This window comes from Primulina huaijiensis, chromosome 17 (genome assembly GCF_012295235.1).
Source record: "Primulina huaijiensis isolate GDHJ02 chromosome 17, ASM1229523v2, whole genome shotgun sequence".
Taxonomy (NCBI): domain Eukaryota; kingdom Viridiplantae; phylum Streptophyta; class Magnoliopsida; order Lamiales; family Gesneriaceae; genus Primulina; species Primulina huaijiensis.
In genome coordinates this window covers 789,804-802,062 of record NC_133322.1, presented here as the reverse complement: position 1 = coordinate 802,062, position 12,259 = coordinate 789,804, and the positions used below count along the sequence as shown (strand labels likewise).

The following is a 12,259-nucleotide window of genomic DNA, read 5'->3' as shown; positions in this document are numbered from 1 at the left end:
TTAGAAAATTCACAATTAGAAGTCATATATTTATATGTATGTTAGATTAGATAAAATAAGCGGATTATATGTTGGAGAGAAAATCTTGCTTAGAAAACATCTATTCCCATTGTGTACCATATTTATTTGAAGCTTCTTACATTGGATATATGTTTTCTTGATATGTGCCGTTTCACTTGCTATGAATTTGATGTGTGCGAGTTCTTTTTTCTAATAAAAGAGTGATTTTTCCCCCAGACTGTTTCAACAGATAGTTTGTTCTTTTATCGGGTCACATTTAGTTCAACCTTTGAATCAAGTCTTTCGCTAGAGATAACAACAGACAACATTTGCTTCTGCTACAAAAAAACTGGATATTTCCCGGTTGTTCCAAGGTTTCTTAAAAGATTGTACTAAACTTTAAAGTGGTCAACATATATTATACATTAAACAAAAGTTAATAGATTTTTGTCCCACTTAATATATCTCATGTGTCACTCGATTATAATTTCTTTACCAAATTAAAATTTTAACTGTTGTGATGCAACTCGAATTTAATTTAATATGTTTTACATTCTTGTTTAAATTCACAAAATATTATATGATTTCTTTCTAAAATTTTAATTATTTAGCCACGTAGGTGAACATTTTTACAACTTACTGTAATATTTAATGCTAATTATTCTACTCGTTTCTTATTTATTATAGATGGATGAGCGCATGTGGCTCTAAAATGAATAATATATATAATATTAATATAAAGTAAGCTATATTCAATCTTAGAAGAAAACTTGATAATTATTAATTTGAATAATACGAGATTATATTCAATGCCAATTTAAATATAAATCGATAAGACAAATTTAATAGTATAATTTTTTTTTTTTACCTGAAAACCATTACATAATTCGTTTTGGTATTATTTGTGTCGTAAGTTAATGATGGGCTACAATTAAAAAATTTGTCAATATCATAGTTTCTTCCAATATGTTGTTGCTTGATTATTTTTTCTTGAATTGGAATAAAATAAATTATGTGTCGTCGGTGATTGGAGTTTTATCTTACGCATTATAGACTCCAAATTGGATGGATTTTTCATCTTGTATGCTCAGTATTTTGTATATTTTTCTTTTACGTAATAAAATACAGATTANATCTAAACACAGATTATATATATATTTTAAAATCTCATTGTATATCACTTTAATCTCACAATTATTTTAAGAAATCTAAACACATTATACTAATTTAAGTTTATATTGATTTATTGACATGACCTTTCATAATCTTGCTTTGACTTTGCATCCACATTCTCGAATTTCACGCCAAATATTCTTTGATATATAATTGTCTTTTTTTTATTACAGTATATGTTGAGGAGGGAGATCGAACCCGAAGACTTGTGGGTGATAAATAAGTGTCTTAATTTCAAAACAATAATAATTTTCTTTTAGACTTTATTTTAAAACAAGAAACAGCCAAGAATTGAAGCACTAAGTACCCAATTTTTTGCTTTTGCGGGAAAAAAAAAGTATTGAAGACTGAGCAGAAGTAGCCCACGCGTTTATTTGCACGTTGCATTGGGATTATTTTTATGGAATCTCAACTTTTCAATCTGTTGTTGAAAGCTGAGACCTTTTTCTTTAGTTGAGTAGTGTAAGTCTATCTTCATCATCCGCTGATTCAGTGGCATTGCATTTTGCTTTTAATGATTTGGGCTTTCGAGTTAACTGTTGATTCTCTGTTCTGAAGTAGGATTTTGTAGGTTGGTGATTTTAATATTATTCATCTTCTTGAAGTTCTTGATCTGAATTCTGTTATCATTTGATAGTCCCAACTTGGGTTCGGATTAGTTTATAGATTTCTACGGAAAGTTGAAATCTGTGTCATGTTTCTTGATATCTGCAGAACTTAGGGCTTTAGTGAGACTGATTTAATAGTGTTAGTTTCTTTTTGGGGTGGCTGTTGAATTAAACTTATGCTGGTTGAAGGTTTTTCTGTTAGCTTGAATTGTTTAGGGTAGAAGTTTAGGATTGAAATTTGCAGCATATCACTGGGAATGTTTTGAAAACTGAAATTTTTGAAGTAGTTTCGCCTTTAGTGGAAATATTGAAAGACGATGGCTTTGAATTTCCATCATCTTCCCCTACTAATTCTACATCTAAGGGATCAAATCCGAATCAGACAACCAATGCACCTCCTCCTTTTGCAGCCCATCCATCCAACTCCACATCTCCACCTCCTCAATCTTCTCCATCACCACCTGGTCCTTCTCCTCCAGCACCTCCACTCGAAATGTCACCACCACCACCACCTTTAACGCCTTCTTTGCCACTACCATTGCCCCCAGCATTGTCCCCTCCAGCTCCCGTGGTGTCACCGCTACAACCCCCTCCTACTGCCCCGCCTCCCACTGCTAATTCACCACCAACAGCAGAACCACAAGTTTCATCCCCTCCATCACCATCAGGGGGTTCTCCTCCCGAAGAATCCTCTGCCCCTCCCATGGCACCAACTCCTCCACCAGTTGTCTCACCTTCTCCTCCTCCACCTTCTACTGTTTCTCCTCCACCTCCATCTGTTGCACACTCGCCAAAGAAATCTCATCCACGACATTCTCTTCCACCCCCTCCGACCACTGCTCCTCCACTACCTACATCTACTAGCCCTCCTCCATCTTCCACTAAGTTGCCTCCTCCCCCAGACAAGTCGTTGATAATTGGGAACACACAACCTCCTTTCCCCTCAGAGAAACCGACAGCAGGACCGATTAACACTAGCCCAAATATCTCCGCAGTTGCAACATCAGGGAATTCTCAGGGTCGAAAAGCTGGAAGTGTAGCAGCGGTGGGCAGTCTTGTTGGATTCTTGGCTCTCTCTCTTGTGGTTCTGGCAGTGTGGTTTACCCGTAGACAGAAGAAAAAGAAGAACCAATTTAATCTCAGAAATGTGATGTCATCTCCTTTTGCATCCTCCCAAAATTCAGGTACTGGTTCCTTCATTTTCCATTCCGGTCACGTGTTGTACAGTTGTATTTTATATTGACTTGTTTGTCAATGTTTTTCAGTTGTGTTGAAAGTGTCCCCCAATATGCATGTCCTCTGTTTTCCTTAAACGCATGCCTGTGATTTTTCCTTTTTGTCGATTATGTTAGCATCATATAATATTTCATTTGTAAATCCATCAGTTTGAATCATGTCTGGTCACATGTTTGAATCACACAATCTTGGCAAGGGGATTCAAAATTTTTATTCCGCATGTAGAGATATTTGCATTTGATGCTTGTTTTCAAGCTAGCATCACATCAATCAATTGACATAATCTTTAAGCATAGTTGGGGATCGACTTCCTTTTCCTTTTCTGTTTGTTCCAGATTGATCATCTGTGAGGTCCCAGAATTCAGCACAACTAGCTGGAACTGCTTCAGCAAATAATTACGTTCACTCACCATACAGTGGTCTAGGCAATTCAAGATCATGGTTCACATATGAAGAACTTTATGTTGCAACAAACGGGTTTTCGAAAAAGAATCTTCTTGGGGAAGGTGGATTTGGCTGTGTTTATAAAGGAGTTCTTGCAGATAGAAGAGATGTTGCGGTTAAACAGCTCAAAGCTGGCGGTGGACAAGGAGAACGAGAATTCAGAGCAGAAGTAGAGATCATAAGCAGAATCCACCATAGGCATTTGGTATCACTCGTTGGCTACTGTATATCCAAGCATCAAAGGTTGCTTGTATATGATTATGTGCCCAATGACACCCTATATTACCACCTTCATGGTGAGACTCGAGTTTAGATAGATACAATTTCTTGAATTTGTACTGACTAGGTAGCTACCTTGGCCATGTTGGTGCCAAATAATATGATAACTGTCTAAATTCTTAAGTTGATGGCATTTTCAGTTGAAGGCAAGCCAACCATGGATTGGGCTACCAGAAGTTAAAGTTGCTGCTGGTGCAGCTCGTGGACTAGCATATCTTCATGAAGACTGTAATCTTTAAACTTCTATCTTCGGACTATTTTATTTCATATTGCATACGGAGGATTACCTTTTCGTAGATGTCTTGGACGATTTTGGAAAACAATATATTGTCCTACATGTACTAATTCTGTAGCACACAAATAATAAAGAACTGTCATCGACCAACAATTTTTCTTGCTATAATGTGATGACACAAAAGCAAAATGCGACTCTTGAGTTGTTATACATTTTAGAATATTTGAGTTACATTGTTATCGCCAATTAGAATTTTTGATATAGTGACATGCATTTGGTCTCACAATAATTGGTTTTCTAATTTTGTGTTCATTAGGTCAACCCCGTATCATCCACAGAGATATTAAGTCCTCTAACGTTCTATTGGATAGCAACTTCGAAGCTCTGGTATGTTTATTTCTTCATTATATAGCTGATGAAGATACTTGATATCCTAAAATGCAACAGAAGAAATCATGCCACTTGTGTAGCATAGTCCACCAAGCGCGGAAATAGTTCATCGTTAATTATATTCTCTCTTTACATCGACAGGTTGCGGATTTTGGGCTCGCAAAGTTAGCACTTGAATTGGATATACATACTCATGTTTCGACTCGTGTCATGGGAACGTTCGGGTATGTTGTTCGGTGCTTTCTTCTGACACATAAGCTGGAGAAAGGTCCATATTTTGAAATTTTACATATTAAATTTGAATTTTTCTCCTTTAAGATAGAAATTGCACATACAGCTTAACTCTCTGAGTCTTCCTACTAGGTCTGCTTTTGAAAATATGATAATTACATGAGTATTGGGTGTTGACTTGTATTGAGCTACTATGTTTCTATTTTTATCTTTATCTAATAATAGATTCCAGGAATACATAGCCTAGAATTCCGGTGATAAATAGCATCCGTAATTCTCCCTCAATCCATTTATGGTGAATTATCTGATTACATGCAGATATTTGGCTCCGGAGTATGCATCAACTGGTAAATTGACTGAGAAGTCTGACGTGTATTCATTTGGTGTTGTGCTTTTGGAGCTCATCACAGGGCGTAAGCCTGTTGATGCATCTCAACCTTTAGGCGATGAAAGCCTGGTTGAATGGGTAAGTTCCATTGTCCATATTCAGTTTTCTTTTCGGGTTAAATTTGTTTGAACCAGTAAATATCTGCGACAAAAGTTTGACAAGCTTATGAGCACTTGGTGTAAAAAGACAGCCACTTTAGTGAGCAAAGTAGTTTTAAGTGTAATTTTTTGGGGGAAAAAGTAGGTAGGGTTTTTATATATGTTTGGATATTGTAGTGAAATGAGTTTTTAAGATAAAAATTGAAAGAAAAGTTGGAGCAGCCGACATGATTAGCCTTTTAATATCGACTGTTCAAAACATTTTCCACTTGTAGTTTAGGCTCGACCATTGCTGACACAAGCACTCGAGACGGAAGATTTCAAAGATTTGATCGATCCGAGGCTGGGAAGAGACTTCATTGCCGGTGAAATGTTCCGGATGATCGAAGCAGCAGCAGCCTGCGTGCACCATTTAGCTACAAAAAGACCCCGGATGAGCCAGGTAATAATTACTTGTAACTTCTTCGACTTCTGTACACCTTTTCGGCTATATTTTCATCTTCTTTGTTGACAGATGGTAAGAGCTTTAGATTCGATGGACGAATTAGCTGATTTGAACAACGGAATGAAACCAGGACAAAGTGGGATTTATGATTCAAGGGAACATTCTGCTCAAATCAGAATGTTCCAAAGGATGGCTTTGGGAAGTCAAGATTTGAGTTCAGATTTCCAGAGTCATCCTCAAAGCAGCTGGAGAAGTTGATTTGGAGGTCAAGATTCGGACTATGTAATTAAGATTCGATTTGCATTCTTGTAAAATTCTTATTTGAATCTACTCATCATTCTTTTTCTTATAATCTTGAAGCCAACTATCACATTCCTATTTCATTTTACCCCTTGTATGTTCTTATCATATTTTAATGTCATGTCTTTTTATATTTTTTAATTGCCCATAAAATATTTTAAAAAAAAAATTACATGATTTGATAATCATAATAAATTTATTTATTTTTCCTTGGAAAAACGATTATTTCTTTTATTACGAAAAGACATTTTCACCGCATATTGGGTTTGATAAAATCCGGACTTCTTATACTTTGGGCTTCTTATTGATATGTTCGGAGTTCGTTGGCTACCAATTATGTAGAGTAATTGAAATATTATGTTTGAGTTATTGTACGATTTAAAAAATTGAGTTCTATAATTGATTTGTTACTAATAATTATAAATTTAGATAAAGTGACAAGTGTTCGATACTACAATTGATATCAAAGTACCATTTAAAAAATTTAATTTATTCCTACTTTCTTTTATTAATGAATTAGTACAATGTATTTAAAAAGCTAACAAAATAATATCATTTCATATTCATTTGTCAAATCATTGTCTTAAACTCAAATAAAAAATATAATATCATTTTACTACATTAAATTAATTAACCTGATCGCTACTTTCTAATCAATAATTTTTTTATAAATTTATAAATAACTTTATGTATGATTTTATTTTTGGATGTTCCAAAATTAAAAAAATATGTATTTTTTTGAAAAAAAAGTTGCATTGTTAGATGCAATCGTAAAATAAAATATAGAGTCAACCACACGTTTCTGACGTGGTCAACGGTCAAAATAGTTTCGGGTCGGGTCACCTGTTTTTTTTTTTTTTAAAAAAAAAAAAACTTAAATTCGGCCACATTCTCTCCTTCCTCTACTCTCACTGAAATCTCCAGGAAGAAGTAACATTCACATCGATTGCTCTACGCGCCTCCGCTCGCCATCTCAGTCGCCTCCGCACTCCCGCCCCCCATTCCTACACTTGCCAAACCAGTTCAAGAATCATCCGATTTCCATAAAATGGGAAATCAATTGAGCCTCAGAATCGGGCGAACCAGCAGCAGCCGCCGACGGCCGCCACCCCGAACCACCACCAATTCAAACACAAACGCCCATGAAATGAATGGAAACAACAGCAGCAGCAGCCGCCACCGCCCTCCTCGAACCACCTTCAATCCGGGTTTCAACGCCGATGAGATCGACCGAGGTAGCAGTAGCAGCGGCCGCCCACCATCTCGATCCACCTCCGATCCAAACTCAAACACCGATGACGCCGATCTGAACTCATACGAAGCAGCGTGCCGAGATGATCCGGATCTACGGAGCTTTGACTCCACTGTCCAACTCCGCACGGCCAGAGCCATCAACTCCATAGCCGTTGACGTCGAGGTTCGCGCTCTTTCCCTAGATTCTCTTCGCGATGTCACCGAGAGTTTACTGGAAATGAATCATGAAGTGGTTCAAATCATTTTGCGAAACAAGACAGACATTTGGAAAAACCAAGAACTCTTCGATTTAGTCAACGATTACTTCGAGAACAGTCTGTTAACCCTAGATTTCTGTACTGCCCTTGATTCTTGTCTCAAAAAAGCCGGGATTGTAGAGTCAATTATCAATATAGCGCTCAAGAAATTCGAAGAAGAACATTATGGCGAGTACAGTGGAGAAGGGCCTGTTAAGAATTATTCAAAAACTGTAGAGGAATTGAGCAGATTCAGGGAGGCAGGGGATCCCTTTACGCAGGAGTTCTTTAAGGCATTTAATTCAGTTTACTCGAAACAAATTTTGATGTTAGAGAAGTTGCAGACAAAAAAGAAGAAGCTAGATAAGAAACTAAAGAAATTGAAGGCATGGAAGAAGGTGTCTAATGTGATATTTGTGTCAGCTTTCGTTTCGGTTTTGATTTGCTCGGTGGTGGCTGCAGCTGTCACTGCTCCACCAGTGGTGGTGGCTCTGGCTGCAGCTGCGGCTGTGCCTTTAGGGTCAATGGGAAAATGGCTTAACTCAATTTGGAAAAACTGCGAGAAGGATTTGATGAGGCAGAGAGAGCTCATTAGTTCAATGCAGATTGGGAGTTACATCATCATCAAAGATTTGGACAGCATAAGGATTCTAGTCGAGAAGTTTCGAATCAAGATTGAATCACTATTGGGAAATGCCGAATTCGCGGTGAGGGAAGATGACGAGGTGGTGGTGATAGCAATGAAGGAGATCAGAAAAGAAGTTGATGGCTTTATCAAGACGATTCATGACTTGAGTCACCATGCAAATAAGTGCACTCAAGAAACGAGGATGGCTAGGACTTTGATTCTACGTAGGATCATTAATCATCCTGGCAGCACGGATCAGGATATTGGTACGTTTTCGTGATGGATGTGCTTGATGCTGTTAAACCATGTAGAGAATTGATGCTGATAATGTATAAGAAAGGCTTATAGGTGCAATTTGATAGATACTTCATTGTTGGATTAGCACATATCTCTCATATTTGTCATGTATAATGATCATATATTTTATTTATTCAATAAAATATTCATTTTATGAACGGATTATTCTAATTCTCATAGCTGGTGTATGTTGTCTGAATTCTGGCGTTTGGATGCAGTGAAAATTCTCAGCAGTAGGGTAGGCTGCTTCAGACCTCACATCACATATATTAGTAAATATTAAGTATCTCATTTTTGCAACCTCTAACTACCTCAAAAGTGTATCTAAGGATGGATATTGATGTTCACTGAAAAATGATTTATTTCAAATAAACAAACCAAAATTTTTCAGAATTTGGATCCTCGGCCTCACAAAAAATTTTAAAAAATATTTAAGCAGCGGCAGGGGTTTGAATTTCCGGCCCCTTGAAAAAATTTAAATTAGGGTCAAGGTTTGATTCCTCTGCCCGATAAAAAAAAAATTAAAGAGGGCTGGGGTTCGAATCTTCGGTCTCTTACAAAACTTAAGAGAGTTGTATTTCCTTGACGAGCACTTCGCTGTGTACCATTCCTATAACATAAATCTTACTAAAACAATACGTTCTCTATTATTTATTGTCAATCCAATTGCTTGGAACGTTTATAAATACGCTACCATCTTCAATTACATTAACCAAATGTTCACGATACATTCCAAAGAACACGTGCAAAACACAGTAGTAGAATAACATGCAGCACAAAAGAAGAATTAGATAATTCGAATTCAATACTAAAAAAGCCTCAATTTAATACATTGGTGATGACATTGCCGCCGAGAAATACATCTCTTTTGAGTATCTAAATATAAAATGTTAAAAACCGAAACTGTACTTTACTCAATTCTTTCTCAAAAAATTTGTATGTCCATCTCAGAAAAGATCAGAACTTCTACGTTCTCAGATGTTCTTGGGGTGCCATTGGATCAGGATAGCAAGCTTTCTTGAGCTCATTATACCTCTCGACATCAAAATTCTGAAGCTTCATCAATTGCCTCTGCTTGGTGATAAACCGGCTCTCGAAAAACCCTTGGAACGAGGGCTCTCTGGACGTTCTTAGGAAGAAGCCATATCTGCCTATGAAGTATATAGACGCACCATAGAAGCAGATAGGTTCCATTACGTCCCATGTAAGTTCCCAGAACGTCAGCCTCATGAGCGCAGCTGTCTGGATGACCAAACAGGCTAATCCACAGAAGAGCTCACGTCTCACAAGCTGTTCTGCTTTCTCATCAATGGCTGACTTTCGCTTCTCCATTTCTTGGAGCTCCTTCATTGTTGGATCGCTTGGGTTGTGGGCTGCAGGTGAAGGGATTAGGCCTTGGATGGCTTTCATCACCTGTATCATATGAAAAGGTACACAAGATTTGGGTAAACTTGGATTCAGTTCATCTCTGTGTTTCAGATATGATCATTTTTAATGAGCCATTCAAGTTTAGGACAAGATATACTTTTTCATTACTAATAAATTTTCAGATCCTCCTACCTTCTATTCCCTTCTCAGCTAACCTTTCTGTCACCAAAAAGTGTACCAGTCAAAAAGCTAGCCTACATTGTCAAGATCACATCTATGCGAGTGTTTGACACCAAATACTAGTCAGCACATCAATCTCTTTTGACTTTTCCCTCCGAAAAAGCTTAAACTAGAGATGAACAAGATCTTACACTCCATTCACCGTCATTTTTCAACAGAGTCTTACGTTAATCCATCAATAGAAGATGAAATAAAAAGGAATTGAAGTTGGATGCTCTTTCATCCTCCTCTATTCGCTTCCCCTCGTCAAAAAAAAAAAAAAAAACTCATAAAACAAATTCGATCCTTCTCACTAATCATATAAAACTTTTCACACCCTCGATCAGGAGGGGACCTACAAATTCTGTGGAGGGCAAGTAACGTGTTTAACTGCCAATTCAATGCATTTTAACATGTGAAGCAGCACATTTTGGAAAATTACACAAAATGTTCAAATTTTTTGTTTGAAGAGTTCAGCCCCCCTTTATGCAATAAGAGGTGTAGTTTTATGTCACATAAATGCTTGCTACCAAGACAAAGGCGTGCAAGGGGACAGCAAAAAAAAAGGTTTCGATTTTTTCTAGTATTTCCCTTAAATAACATTTTTTCAGCTCAAATAATGGGAAACCATCTCTTGCAGACCGACCAGGCTTTTTTTAAAGAATTAACATCAGTTTAAAATCCTGATGCATTGAGCAGTGATCCACTCCAAATAAAAGTCACCATCTCGTATTAAGAGATCTTGGTTCATTTCACTTTCCTGTTGAAGAACACTGAAACACAACACACATCATAAAAAAGCTAATCAGTTCTCAGGTCTTCAAATTAAATCTTGAAAACATAAAATAAAAAATCAAATTTAATCTAGCCCAACTAAATCTAATTCCAAGCAAGCCATAAAAAATCATTGAACACATGGCGTGGTTTAAAATAAATTACAAGACAAAGAAGAAAGAAAGAAATAAAAAACCAACCTGTTCGGGCCTGAGGAAGACAAAATTTCCAAGAACAAGAACAGCCCCCGATTCATCAAGCAATTTAGCAAATTTAATCCCATGATCATGGCTCGAGCATTCTTGAACACAAATCTGCAAGAACTCCGAATAAGAAACACAACCCTTTTCAATCTTCCTCAGCCTCGATTTCAAAATCTCAATCTGTGAAACCAAGAGGACTTTTTTCGCGTCCACCTCCGTCAACATCTCCTTCGGCGGCGACACTTCACCAATTCTGATCCGCTCTTTCACAATGTCCATCCCCCGAAGCTTGTCCAAGAGCCTTTCTCCGGTGGGAAAAAAACCCAGTTCAGGTGATGCGGCAGACGCCGAGATGCGGTGGAAGCATCTCCGGAAAACGGTGTCGTCTCCCGGATCATGGTCTAGTTTATCAGGCGTTTCTCGACGATGAAACGCGGCTGCTTTCACAGCCATTGATGATGAGGAAACACGACAATTTGTTAGGGATGGGGTTGGGACTCTTGGTATGTTGAACAGGCGTTTGGTTAACGACTTCCTGAACGCCATTGACGATGATTAAAATGCGAAGATTTTGGAAAACTTTTGATGCGGCGATTCGACTACGTGAAACCTGTGAATAAATAGCACTATGAAAAATGTGGAGGAATTATTGGCTACAGCAGGGCGTGTTCCACCGTCTGCTTACTCGGAAATTGCATTGAACCCCTATGCATATATTATTTACATTTTGAAATTTTTAATACAGAAACAATAATATCCCTTTTCTTTCTTTACCAGAGCCATTCAATATTATTTATTTATATTGAAATATGAAATTTTCTTATTAGAAATTCGTTCCAAAAGGGTTTGCGACAAAATTTATTTTCAAAAGACAATCATGAATTTTAGGAGTGTTTAACGCATGAGTGATTTAAATAAAATAAATTATTTTCTAATCTAAATAATTAATGGAATAAAAACTGGACTGAAGTGCAATTTCTCTTATGTAAGATAAAAATGGGTAAATTGTAGAAACGGGTCCACAGTAAAAGATTAATAGACGATGAGTACAGGATAACTAGCACGAGATGACGTGGTTGGATTATCTTTGTTTTCATTTACGAATAATCCGAAAAAGGTGGAGTGGCTGGCATGGGACAGTTGTCTGATAAGGCAAGCGTGTCGCCACATAAAATATAACCAAGACCATATCCGAAACCCGATGGATTTAGGAACTCGCTCCGCACGTTAAATAAATAGTCAATAATCGAATTATTCAAATTTTAAATTTACTCCATTATCTTCCCCAAAAATCAAATAATCGAGTTGATATTCTATTATTATTAAGAACCAAAATAAGTAAAAAAGTAATAGTTATAATTATCAAAGCAATTGAACCAAATAATTTGCTTTGTCAGCAACTTATTAACGATTATGTAAATTTATCCCAAAAAATAAAACGTATGAAAATAAA

At 36.9% G+C, this 12,259-nt stretch overlaps 3 protein-coding genes across 3 annotated transcripts; 2 read left to right on the top strand and 1 right to left on the bottom strand.

The window, feature by feature from the left end:
* Positions 1 to 1,498: 1,498 nt before the first annotated feature.
* LOC140962506 (proline-rich receptor-like protein kinase PERK8) lies at positions 1,499 to 5,924 on the top strand. Its single transcript, XM_073421449.1, is given in 9 exon segments — positions 1,499 to 2,965; positions 3,353 to 3,757; positions 3,881 to 3,915; positions 3,917 to 3,968; positions 4,292 to 4,362; positions 4,507 to 4,589; positions 4,915 to 5,062; positions 5,363 to 5,524; positions 5,597 to 5,924. Coding segments are annotated over 9 exon segments (1,836 nt in total). The 5' UTR covers positions 1,499 to 2,274; the 3' UTR covers positions 5,786 to 5,924.
* Positions 5,925 to 6,713: 789 nt separating this feature from the next.
* Positions 6,714 to 8,407, top strand: LOC140963447 (UPF0496 protein 1-like). The gene has a single exon (XM_073422780.1). It carries the CDS (start codon positions 6,876 to 6,878, stop codon positions 8,223 to 8,225), a length of 1,350 nt encoding a protein of 449 aa, XP_073278881.1. The 5' UTR covers positions 6,714 to 6,875; the 3' UTR covers positions 8,226 to 8,407.
* Positions 8,408 to 9,034: 627 nt separating this feature from the next.
* LOC140962485 (calcium uniporter protein 2, mitochondrial-like) lies at positions 9,035 to 11,450 on the bottom strand. Its single transcript, XM_073421419.1, has 2 exons — positions 10,804 to 11,450; positions 9,035 to 9,655 (listed from the first exon to the last, which is right to left on the bottom strand). The coding sequence occupies exons 1-2, from the start codon at positions 11,350 to 11,352 to the stop codon at positions 9,209 to 9,211; spliced, it is 996 nt and encodes a 331-aa protein (XP_073277520.1). The 5' UTR covers positions 11,353 to 11,450; the 3' UTR covers positions 9,035 to 9,208.
* Positions 11,451 to 12,259: the final 809 nt, after the last annotated feature.